Source organism: Chanos chanos, chromosome 12 (assembly GCF_902362185.1).
Source record: "Chanos chanos chromosome 12, fChaCha1.1, whole genome shotgun sequence".
Classification (NCBI taxonomy): domain Eukaryota; kingdom Metazoa; phylum Chordata; class Actinopteri; order Gonorynchiformes; family Chanidae; genus Chanos; species Chanos chanos.
The window spans coordinates 18211951-18225433 of NC_044506.1; the positions used below are offsets into that span (position 1 = coordinate 18211951).

At 40.1% G+C, this 13483-nt stretch overlaps 1 protein-coding gene across 1 annotated transcript in view; it reads right to left on the bottom strand.

Moving 5' to 3' along the window:
* The window catches only part of csmd3b (CUB and Sushi multiple domains 3b), a 346791-nt gene that overhangs the window by 88658 nt on the left and 244650 nt on the right, over window positions 1–13483 (bottom strand). The window contains 3 exon segments of the mRNA XM_030788642.1: window positions 7708–7824; window positions 9685–9879; window positions 10556–10743. Coding sequence (XP_030644502.1) covers window positions 7708–7824; window positions 9685–9879; window positions 10556–10743 — 500 coding nt within the window.

The window sequence follows — 13483 nt, forward strand, 5'->3', positions numbered from 1 at the left end:
TTAAAATCTAATTACATGCACATTTGCCAACTTAATGTAAAGTATTTCCATCTCTTCCTTTTAAAGATTGTTCCTGGACAGAAATATTGCTAAAAAAAAAAAAAAACATTGAAAACTCCACTCTACTTATGTTCTTGCCCAATGGCAAAGTTGTGAAATTAGACATTCTTTGATTATGGCTCTTAACTGGAGATAGCCACCAGCAGAATCTTTTTTTTTTTTTTTTTTTGCATTATCACTAGTTTGACGTGTGTTTGGAAATAGCAGTCAAAGAGATCACCCAAACAAGACTAAGTGAGCCTGCTCTTCTGTGAATGAGTTTGGGTATGAATGTGTTTGCATGCTTTCTCTCAGGGGCTGAACTTTGTCTGGAGTTGTGTTAGTTTTTATGTTTTGGCTCCAGGGCTTACTTCCTCCATCTCTCTCTAGAGGTAATATAGAGAACAAGAGTGGATACCCACAGTAAGCAAAGGTCCATGCTTTCAGAAGCCTTTCAGCTGTTTATTTGTTTTTATGTATGTGTGTGTGAGTGTATGTGTGTGTGTGTGAGAGTGTGTTTGTGTGTGAGTGTGTGTGTGTGTGTGTGTGTGTGTGTGTGACTGTGTGTGTGTGTGTGAGAGACTATGTTTGTGTGTGTGTGTGTGTGTGTGTGTGTGTGTGTGTGTGTGTGTGTGCGCGTGCGTGTGCGTGTTTATGTGCGTGTGTGTGTGTGTGTGTGTGTGTAAGGGAAAGAGGTCAGAGAAACACAGCAGAAAGTGCAGTGTGCTGAGTGTTTCCGTCTGACAGACAGAAGGAAAATGGGCTTGACTGTGGTGTAAAGCTGGCCTGTGGCCATTTGTGCCTGATTTCAGGTTTCATTGTGCCACATTTGTCTCAGAGACAAACAAGCCATTCGCCACAGCCCTACACAGATTCTGACGTGCGACAGCCTACATGATGGCTTAGTTCATAATTTTGGGGACATATTTCATTTGATTTGATTCAATTCAAATTAGACGGCCTTGTTACTACATGGGAATGACATACACAAATGACCGAGCTCGTATTTATTGAGGGGATATGAAATACTTTCAGGTTCCTCCACCTTCATCAATCTGTTCATAACAATGTGACATGAGCAAGAAATGCACTGTTAATGAGCAGGACCTTGGTGGTTTATTTATGTTAGTGGGTATCTGGGTGCCTTTTTTGGTACGCAAGTGCACTGCCCCAAAGAAAATGTGCACCCCTCCCACTCCTTTCTTTCTTGATCTGTAGCTCACAATGGGCATTCTTCCTCTTATTGATGGGTTCAAAGAAATGTTAATAGGGTCCTTTACCAGCACTCCTTTGCTGATGATGGACATTTCAGAGAATAAAGCTTGACCAACAGCAGAAGTGATGCCAATCACCTTCAGGGGATGTCTGGGTCTATTATGCTTTAACCAACGCTATGCAGACCTTTCTCGGGCTCTGAGGAAAGATGGGAGTGTCACAGTTCACCTTTGAACTGCTGAATGTTAATTAGAGGTGCACTGTTAGAAGAGACTGGCAGATGAGTTTTAAATTGTGTCAGGAAATATGAGGTGCTAGCCATTCATTAGCTTAGGGCTCTCTGCATGTTAGACATTAAAATTCATATTAGAACATAACTCTTCTCAACTGTGAACATAGATGGTAACTCTTCTCAACTGTGAACATATATGGTAACTCTTCTGAACTGTGAACATATATGGTAACTCTTCTCAGCTGTGAGCATATATGGTAACTCTTCTCAACTGTGAACATATATAGTATCTCTTCTGAACTGTGGGTGTTTTTGTATCTCAGCGCAAGTACTGAAGATTTCAAACACTTTGATAAAACATAGGATAGGAAGCACATAGAGCATGTACTTCCAAATCAACATGGTGTCATCCAAAGAAAAGGTTTTAGTAGAGAGCATTGACCCTAAATACATCCTTGTTTCTACATATTTTTGTCCATCCCTTATTTCTTGAAGTCAATTAACAGAACCAGCAATTTTTTCCACTCCAAGAGACATAATTTTTGTAAGACCTGGCATCGCCCTATGAAATGTAATGAGCTTTTGTTATATCAGACTTACTCTCTGAGTTACAGAAATAATATCAGAAAAATAACAGCTCAAAGAACAATGACCAGTAGATCAGGATATAGAGTCATAGAATGTATTTAATGTATGCTAAGTTAAAAGAAAACAGTATCTTGTGACTTCAAGTCAAGTGATATGAACCTATTTTCAGCACTGCAGGAACCAGAGCGAGAGGACACTCTAGACCAGACAATGGGCATATACGCAGGAGGATTGTGTGCAACCATCTATGAGAAACAAAGGTACTTTCAGAATAATCCAGTCTGTTTCTTAATTAAAAATGCAGCATGGCCTACAGGGCCATGAGAGACCAACTAGCTCCTTAATTAACACACTGAGTGAAACCGACCAATCACGGAAAAGCTGCTTCTCTAATTCCTTTTGCATGTCACATTGCTTGCTTTTTTTTTTTTTTTTTTTTTTTTCCTCGTGTGAAACATTTAGTTCCGTGTGAAATTTTTACAACACTGTTGTTTATCGTTTTAGACTGTGAACGCAGCGTTCAAAAACAAACCTCCAAACAACAATTAAAAACCCATCAAGCCCTAACAAAGCCTTGTAAGGCCTACAGCTTTACACCAATAGCTGATGTAATTTACTGCTTGAACATTTGTAGCTTCTGAGCAATACTTAACAGACTGAGACCATTAAAGTTTTTTTTTCCCTTCAAGTTGCCCGTACAAGAGAGTTGTTCCATGTGCTCACGTTATGTGCCTGAGGCCAGTGACAACGGAAGGTTGGTATGGGAGGAATAATGCATCTCTTCCACCAAACCTGTCACTGTCTGAAATATTGCCACTATCATTCTCTGTGACAGAATAATGAAACATTAAAAAAAAAAAGGGTAGCCGCAGAGTGTTGCATTTTAACAATGGTCTTTGGATCCCGCTCTTTCTGTGGGGAATTAATTTGTAGCTGCTGAAAACAGCCTATTACTTATGTATGTTTGTGTGTGTGTGTGTGTCTGTGTGTGACAGGAAAAAGAAGACCAGACATGTAGTTGGTGGATGTGCAAAAGCATGTTACTCCACAGAGTCAAACTGTGGCCACAGGGGTGATGGTAAGAACTCATAATGTGGGAGCTCTAAAGGCGAGAGCTGCATTTGAGAGTCCTGCTAAGATAAAACAGCATGTCAGATAGTCCAAGCATGCGTCTGTGAAATCCTTCTGTGCAGGCATTTTCCAAAAAAATTTCTCTGCCAGGTTAAATAACCTCAGATGGTGGGAATATTCAGTGCTGGCTCCCTGTGTAGTACAGGATTGGATCTCAGTGAAGAGGTCAAAGTACTAGTGTTGGATGAATTGGCAAGAGAAAAAGCTCCCTGTTACCCAAGCAACTGCTGTCTTCTAAAAAGGAGAGAACCCCCCCCCCCCCCCAAAAAACATCCAAAAAAAAAAAAAAAACCCACGAAATGATGTTTGCAGAGTGCTGCGTGGACACGTAACTGATTGAAATCTGTGGGTTTCAGCCATGTCAAATCCAGGTTGGCTTTGCTGTTGCTTGGTGCCGGGTGCTGCGTGTGACAGTTTTGTGTCTGTGTGTGGGAAGGGTGTCTATGATTCATGAAATATTTTTATTCTGTCGATCCTGCTACAAGGTGTTCTCTGATGTTTCTCAACCTCTACCTGTGTACCGATCAGAATATTCCTTCACAGATTGATGGTTTTCCTATTCAGTCAGCGAGAATAAGGACTTTACAAATTGATAACAAAACAGTGCCTTTTTCGCTAACTCACGTATTCGCTGTCAAAACCACTCTCTACTTCTGACCAGCAGTATCTCAGAATTACAGTCGAAACATCAACGTTTAACATGCTGACCCTACAAAAACAGACTAATAACTCAAAAAGCACTAAACTGGTTCACTAGATGACACTCCCTCTGAGGGATACAGAGAAATGTCATTTCACATCCAGAGCTGTCTTCAGACGTTTAGGCTCAGATGATCTCTAGCATTAGCATTAGTCTTCATCCGACAAGCAGAAGCCTTTATGACACATCTGCAAAGGTATTCATCTGTGCAAACTCAACCTGTGCTTTGTTCTATAAGGCGCTTTAAGCCTTTAATCGCCCGACTTGAGCAGGGAATGTTTGACAATGCCTCAGGTGCGTGGTAGAACAGGGGGAGCGCTCAGCGGGTGTCCACCATTTAGAGGCTTAGTGTGAGACTGTGATGGGGGCCTCCCAGATGTCTCTCCCTCCTTCAGACACACACACACACACACACACACACAAAGTAGAAGTGGATGGAAAAGATGGGCAGACATTTGCACATATTAACCGAGTACAGTAAAGCTGTCTCAGGCGTTTGCTGACTGAGAGCAGATACACTGACAAAAAAAAAAAAAGATTGTTTCAGTCAAATTTTGGATGACTCTGTTTGGCCTAGTACGTCAATCGATTATGACTGTGAGGAAATTACACTGGGTAATCCACAGTGTGGTCTCTGTAATCAACACAATGGTCTGGTATAATCTGAGATCTGCTCTCACTCTTTCAGGGTTTTGGTAAATCATTGTTAACAGCAGCAATTTTTAGCATTGGACAAAAAGACAGTCTCATATCGTTGTTTATGTTTATATCCATGGTACCCATTACCTACAATGGAAATTCAATGAAACTAGCGAAGCATGCCTCCCTGTAGGCTTTACGCTCCTCCCTGTCAAGCTTGGGAAACTAGCACACGTCTTTGTTTTCTGTCTATTTTTGTCCCAATCGATCTCTCTCAGATGCTTGTTGGATTCTCGGTGGGGGCGGGGTGTATGTGTGTGTGTTTGTGTGCGGGGGGGGGGGGGGTGGTGGTGGTGTAAGGTTTGCTATGCTCTGAATACCTTTGCTAAACTTTAGCCTAGACCCTGAAACCCATCCACGCTCATTAAACCTGACAGCCATCACAAAACATATGGAACGAGTGTGTTACGCAAACAAAGCCCTTGTGTTCAACTACGCTTCTGGGTGCTAACGTCCTCAACCCAGAAAAAAAAAACCAAAAAAAAAAAAAACCCTGCGCTCTCTGGAATATGCTTCATTTGAATGGATTACAAATAACTGCGATGTTTCGTGAGGGAGCGATGTCCTTAATAAATGGACCATTACACCCTCAAAAGCACTTCACTGTATCAACAACCTCCAGCTGACTTACAGATCACATGTATTTGACATGTCAGTGATGACATAACACAATTATTTGTGTTTTTTTTCACTCTAGCCTTAATGAATATGTGCAGACGTGTGGTGAGGTTGAGAATATAGGGATGTTTGAGTACAATTTCACTCTGATTTTCAGTTAGCGGATCTCACATTTCAGGTGGGTACATGATTAATGTGTTCTACTTGGCTAATAGACACACTGAGGTAACCAGCCACCCCTCACCCCTCAACCTCCCTTGGCTTTTCAGCTTTTTGCCTTCACTTTACTCTCAACGTGTCTTTATTTTAGATGTCATCTGTCTTACTCAGGACTCTCTGTCGCTGGTATGTTTGTAAGCATAGAATCTGGTGGTAATAGGAAGGCTCAGAGCAGGGTGGCATGGAGCTGGGCCGAAAGAGAACAGTCCAGCTAAGAGCTAAACCATCAACCTCTCATATACCAAACAATACCACCTGGTGAGGCTCAAATTCCCATCGTGTGTCATTACAGGAGACTGTGAACTCGAGTGAGTTTTACCCTGAGCAGTCTTACCATGATTCCAGTTGGACAAATTCACGCACACGCGCACACGCACACGCACACGCACACGCACACGCACGCACACACGCACACAAAAACAGCTTGCTTTCAGCCGGATAGCTCTGAGTGTCACCGTGGTAATGCCATACACGGGGAGAGTGACAGGACTAGGTCGCAGTGAGAGGAATTTAGGATCAGCGATGAAGGAGTAATCCTTCTATACAATCCTCTCAATTACAGGCTAATGTTGAAGCACTTAACTCCTGCAGTGATGCTACTGAAGAAAGAAGTGGTATTAATATCCCATACTTTAACGGAGTCAACACCGGTTCCCCGAAAAGTCTTCCCAAAAGAGCCGTGTACAGCTGTAGTAAGATCAGACCTACTTTTCTCCAAAACAAATGAGCCTGTCCCTTTCAGCGTTACACTACAATCAGTCTACGTAAAGTCATCATCAGTCGTACTTTTGATCTTGATCAAAGGATTCAGATTGAAGTGAAATAGAAGACAGCCTGCAAAACATAAGAGGGACTACAAAACAAAAAAAACAAAAAAACCTTTGAGCTAATCATTTGTTAATCATTTATTTCAGATTAATAACTTCTACATTTTTTTTTTTTAATTTAGTCATCTAGCTTGATGTTTGTTTTGCTGTGTAAGAGGTGGAATACCCCTGGAGCTGGCTTGGGGTTAAGCGCAAACTGGTAGAGAACCCGCAACGTCATGGTTCATGCAACCATTCATGTTACATTTTGACCACTTCCACAAAAGCAAGGCGCAAAGTGTGTCTGCATTTCACTGGGGGACCCGCTGTTACTTGTGATCGTACAATAAGTAATTTGTATTAAATCTTATGTTTTCACAGCGAGGATAGAGGATGAAATTACTTCGCGTTGAAGCTGTCTATCTCACGCTCCATTTCTGAAAGATCTGAGGTTGCTGTCATGATGCTGGAATGCTCAGAACAGACTGACTAAGCTCTTGGGGTATTAAATATTAATAGTGTATACAACCCTTCAGGTCTGAAAGAGGGAAACTTTTCAAGTTTCAAGCGTGAGACAGGATATTGGCAGCTTGTTGCTAAGTTACCGCTGTGAACTCTCTTTTTCTGAGCCTCAAAATCCCAAAGCAGAAATGAACGCACTGAGAGTCAGTTTCCTAGATAAAGTCTAATTTTTGACTAAATTGCATTTTAAATGATGAATCCTCATTCTGAATTAAATTTAGTCTAGAACTATATTTAATCTTTGTCTGGGAAACTTTCCCTGAGAGACTGTATAGACCTCAGACATCTCTTCACTGACCGTTCCAGAGTGAAGTGGATTCTTAATAGACGAATGAAAGTGGACGTGGAACTCAACAGTATTACATGAAAGTACACTCCAAACATCAATTCATTTGACAGGCCAAAAGTCAGAGGTCAAAATGGTTATTGAAAAAAATGGAATAACATGAACATTTGAACAATGTAGAGGTGACTGACTAGATCTCACTCGTTGCTAAGGTCTCTAAGAGCTTTCTTAAACATCCATACATCAGAAGCACAGACCGTATACACGGATAAAGTGGTATGTAATCCATAGTTATCCACAGGCCATTAAATCCATAATTATCTGATAAAGTTATCTGACAAAACAAACATCGCAATGTTGCCCTTTGATACTCCATGCTGTTATTTGTGAAATGAAAATATATGCGAGATACATATGGTTATTTATGATATTTATGGTCATATCTTTACTTTAACCCTAATATCTTTGATTATATCTGTTTTTGATTCATTATATCTAAGGTCATACCTTTGTTTTTACCTATATCTACAGTCCATTTCCCACTCAATACATTCTTATTTGGCACTTGGTCTCTGTGTAGCCAAGATGACAACCAGCGAAAAACCGATGACTTATCCGGGTTGTTTGTATCCCAATATATTGCATTGCTTACCAAATTCCCTGGGCACTGAGATGGAGTACACACAGCTGTGTCCTGCAGTGTAGTTCCTGGGAAAGTTCGGAGACAGCACTGTTCCTTCTGAGCCTGTGGAACGGCTCCCACATGGTGCTGTTAACACACACACACACACACACACACACACACACACACACACACGTACACATGCACACACACAGCTTGTCAGCACAAGACACGTATAATATAAACATGCACATTATAGGGATAACTTGTTTTAGGCTTGTATTTAAAACAGACATTTTAAAATGATGAGTTCAAAACACGAACACGCTCATTTCTGCATATGGCTACACAGTGTTGCATTTGTGGACAGATTTCCCAAAGTCATTTTAAAATTTGTAAATGACCATTGATATTCCTGGTTGCATACAATTTGAAAAAAAAAAAAGCTAAAATGCTTAAAAGATTTTGTGTGAGAGTTCTGTCTTCGCCCAAGGAAACCATAATGGGTTCACTTCAATGCAGCCTCAATCTCTTCATCAGCTCAAAAATATCCCTGAATTCTGAACTTGCTACATTTAGCTCTCTGCTTAAACTCAGAGCACATTTTCCCCTCTGGTGAACAACATTTTACCTCAACGCCAGTGAAGGGGTAAATAATTTTCTCCCACTTCTAGACTCATAAGCCCAGACTTATGTGTGCTATTAGTGTGCTATCGACGTGTGCCATTAGCGTGGGCCGGCCATTTCCCAACATGTCATCTCCACAAGAATGCTTGGCGCTGTTTTGACATTCCCGATAATGATAAGCGCCAGAAACTCATTCCTTTGGAAAAGGTGTGCTTCTAGATAAAAGAACTGGCATCCGGGAACGTTGATGAAAGTCTATTTTAAACACTATAAAATGAACTGTGTAAATTAAAAAAAAAACCCTCATAAGATGCTATGTTGTGTTGTGACATTATTTACGTGTCATCAGGTATATGAATAACAGTAAGATCAGGCTTTAGAGGGCAGAAAATGCTTGAATGGCATGTTGATGTTGTTGGAAAGCTAGCGCTGGAATAGGCTTTTTTTTTTTTAACTCACTTTCATTTTCAACCCAGAGACATGCCCTTTGTATGTTGGGCATTTTGGAGCTTACAAACGCTGACTGACAACCTAAAGTGAGTCTTGTTATTCTTTCCATTCACAGCAGATGTGTTCGATACCCTTTGATGTCAAACACTATGGACAACTACCTGAACCAGACGGCAGTATCTGAGATACTCAAGGACAGAGTCTAATTGGGAGCTTCTTGTTCTTGATTGGACCATTATTATTGACTGCTTTGGTCTTGATTCTAGAGACTTGGGTTTACTTTCATTTGGCATTTCAGAAATGCACCAGGGCCTCACTTTATTGGCTAGAATATAAACCGTAAACAGAGTTCATGCTCTTTTAGTCCATAGTGCTGGCATGCACTGCTCTATTAGCCGAAAACTTCTAATAAACTGTAGTGCGACATAAGTTCTACATACTGTGAATTCACTAAACAGGAAAGACTTTTATAACTGAAAGAGTTCCTCCACAATGGAGATATCTTCCCGTATTTTCTGTTATCATTACTTGTCTGCTTGATATATTGTTACATTAATACAACATTCATACAAAGACAGATAAAATTCTTTTATTTCACATTTATTCACATTTATTATACGCTTTTTGTCTTTCATTATATTGTCAGCATGTCAAGTAAAATGATTGTTGTATTTTTTCCTATTCTTCCTCTCCTTCTCAGCCATGTCTGCCTTTTATACTCAAGCTCTACTTATGAAAAGATTTCATTACCTTCTACAGATCTTTATTATTACAAATCTGGATGTGCTCCCATCAACCTAGTTTTTCAGTTTAATTAACTAGTGCTCCATAGTATTAATAATAATGTCAATAATGACTGTAAATTAATTAATTGTCCATGAATTATGTATGTAACGTAAGGACATATTTGCATTTTCAGGCTAATTTCACCTTGGCAGCTTGGTAGTATTCTGTTCCAGCCTGGTCTCCCGTCATCCCCCATAATGCACGTGAGTGTAGAGTAGCCTTGGAGAACATATCCGGCCTCGCAGTAGAACGTCACAGTGGAACCCAGCTTATAGTCGCTGCCTAGCCGTGTTCCGTTCATCACGTTACCTGGGTCGAAACAGGACTCGCGCAGCTTGGCTTCATGGGAAAAGCAGGAGAGAAGAAGGTTAATGAGAGCGTGTTAAGGAAATTCATTTAAATTTTCTCAGATTTCTTCGATTTAAGTGATTTTAGAAAAAAAAAAAACAGAGGACAACGAAGGAGAATGAGTTCATTAGATATCATTAAGATTCAGTTACTGTTTTACATAAATTTGCCCATTAAAATCCTGGATCAGGGGTCTGAGAAAAGTGAATTAAGTGCTAAATGTACAAGATTGATAACTGAGGTATCTGTTCAGTTTTCTTTTTATAGTATGCTGCATTGTGCGTTGTGAATTCTTACTGTACTGGTGTTTATCTATTTCAGTAAAATAGAGCATAACAACAAACAACACTAAATAATAATAATACTACTACTACTACTACTACTACTACTAATAATAATTTACTCTAATGTGTATGTGCTATATCTGGTACAAAAAATGTATACAATCATTCATATTTTGTTTAATCATTTATCTTGAGAAAACTATATTTCTATCAAAAAACAAAACAAAAAAAGAAAAACAAAAAGCCAGAAAAACCAAAACAAAAAACAAACTGTGCAATAGTTCGATTCCAACAGATTCCGTATCATGGCGAAGTAGGCTGATTTGTCGGAGCAGTGGAAGTGGAAGTTTTTAAGGGTAGTCAGTCTCATCATAAAAGCCCACCTTTGTACTCCAGGTGAAATCCGGTGAAGCTGACAGAGCCGTCACTGCGGAAGGCCAGGTACATGGTGTTGGAGCTGCTCTCTATCCGTTCTGGAAGCTTGCTGTCCTGGAAGCTCCCTATCAGCGGGCTGTTACTGTCCGGCCCGTCATAAATGTACAAAAAGTCGTAGTTGGGCTCGATGCTGAAACTGGCGAAAGACAGAAAAGAGACATGAAAGGAGATGATCAAAGAACATTTTTCACGTCCAACCTGATCAAACAGACAGAGAAGAACCTGAACTGTGACAGGGCTCTTTGCTTGAGGAGCAACTGAGAAAGTGTAGCGTCTTCTGAAGCGTTATAGGGGTTAGAGTGTCACTTCTATCCTTAAGGGCTGTGGTTAACTTGTGTGTCCCTAGATTTAAAACTTCACAATGCAAAACTATTCAGTCTGAATATCCCAAACAAGGTCTGTATAATAGACCTGAGGTTGAATGAAAAACATCAGTTTACATTAAGAACTGGCCATGACAGCTGAGTAGGTATAGCTTCCTCAGTGACAACTTGACCATTTATCAGACAGACAGTTCAAAGGCTGTTGTCACAGTAAAATGTGACAGACAAATCATTTTGTGTGGATTTTTTCATATATGTGGTTAGATTCATTTAAGACCATTCGTGACTTTTGTGTTCTCGATGTGCCAAAGCAACGCAATGCTAATTTTCTTACCTCCTTCATGGAAGGGCTAATCTAGACACTATGAGTACATTTTTTGAAGTCTGAATGTTGTGGCTTAATCTCCAAACACTCTCCCTAAACTAGAAAACAATAAACACAGATATATAGAATAAGGCAGGAACACATGAGCAACTCTGCTACACTCCCATTGTCCAGGACAGAGGAAGAACTACACCAGCAGAGTGAAGCTTCACTGTGAGCAATACCAACTGAATTATATATCATCATGCTAAAAGAATATGCAAAATAAGGCAGTCATACTCCATTGCAGTCATATTCTATGCTAAGGGCTCACTACACAATTACAGAAACCCAAACAAGACAGGTTCCTCTGTGCCACTTTAAAAAAAATGTAATTAGGTTCTGATAACCAGATGTAATTTTTTTCAGCCTAGCCTCTGGAACTGTCAATCATCAAACAATTAGTTCTGTGGTAATTCCACTGGGATTGTAGCGCTGATATTAGTAGGATTAAATATAAGAGGGTATAGTATAGGTCTGTTGTCACTGTTGTCCTAGGGTCATTCCATTTCTGCACCAGTCATTTCAACATAAGATGTTTCACACTCTGGTTTTTCTGTTTGGGAGAAATATGCTCGTAATGGACTGTGTGATGAAAGTCCCCGAGAGACAACTGTATAAAAATCATTCATTAGAAACCTGTTTGAAAGAGCGCTCCATTGGCAGTACTCCAGTGAGCCTATTTGCTCTTTGAGGAAGATATTCAAATGAGGACATCACTGGCTCACATTTCACCAAACCAGAGGAATGACTCAACTATACGCTTGACTGTATGAGAAAATAAAGTTGCTTTGTCATCTTGCTGGGAGCTAATGTACAGTTTCAAACTATTGTCTAGCTTGGAACTGAAGTAACTCAAGAAATATGAACTCTGAGAAAAGAAAAAAAAAAAAGCAGTGGTAACAAGCAGGTCTGTAAGTGAGGGTGATGAGGGAACATCTACACAAGATGTTCCTTTTAAAAGTCCTGACACATATTAAATGTTGGGTTTTCTGAGTGTATGTAAATCATTATGTCACCATAGACCTGATATTTGGTTGACAAGCCAAGCAGGCAGAGAAGATTTAAAGCTGCTGAGTAATGATTGGTGTCTGTGTTCAATATGTCATCAAAGAGTGAGGGAAAGACAGACAGACGGACAGACAGAGACAGCAAGACAGACAGAGACAGTGGAAGAGAGACAGAGAGGCACAGAGAGAGACAGAGAAGCAGGCAGAGCAAGAGAGGCAAAGAGATAAAAAAAAAAAATCAGAAACTTAAAAACTTTGAAAATTGCTTCATGTTCTGTCTGTTCCAGACCCACCCAGACAAGCACACACGCACGCACGCACACCCGCACACACACACACACACACACACACACATACACAACCCTCAGTACAGTCAAGTGAGAAAAGGTCCTAAGAATCCTAATTTGCATAACGTTAAGGATTAAGATGAAGGCAAAGCACAGGGCTTCTGACACATATGACACATTGCAACAGGAGTCTAGCTTAACCCCGCTTTGACCTCGAAACAAGGGAGATTCCCACGTATCATCCCAAGTCCCCGCTGTCCGCAGGTTAAATGAAAAATGGACACAATTAGCGGCATTATTTGACTGTGAAAGCCATTTATCAAGTCTGCTTTTAAATTAATTGGTCATATCAGTCAAAGCCTGAGACACCATTGCTGTGAAACCTTGAAGAGAAACTGTGGAGGGGGGGGGGGGGGGGGCGTAAAGGGCCAACCTGAGGTTCATTACTGACAAAAAATTGAGCAAAGAATTCCAGCTGGGCTCATTATCCAGGCCTGTTATGGAACGCATGTTAATATGCTGGTGAAAGCTCCAGTCATTACATAATCATTCTAACACATCTACCACAGCTGTGACATGCTAGACCAACACCAATATTATCATATAAGACCACATGCCACTCATACCTAAAAAGCCAATGTGCTTGGAGAATTCAGATGTCAATCTAATTTAATAAAAACCTTGTAATGAGATGTATGCGGCAGGATTTATGTGGTGTACATTTGCATATTTAAATTGATTACTGGATTAGGGTTACTTAATGAAATGCTATTTGGTAAGTACAAATATTGTCAAACTACGCTGACTTGCTGCGAATATAACCAATATCAAAAATCCAATTAAGGATATGAATCATGTAAAAATTAAAAAAAAAAAAAAAAAAAAAAAGGGA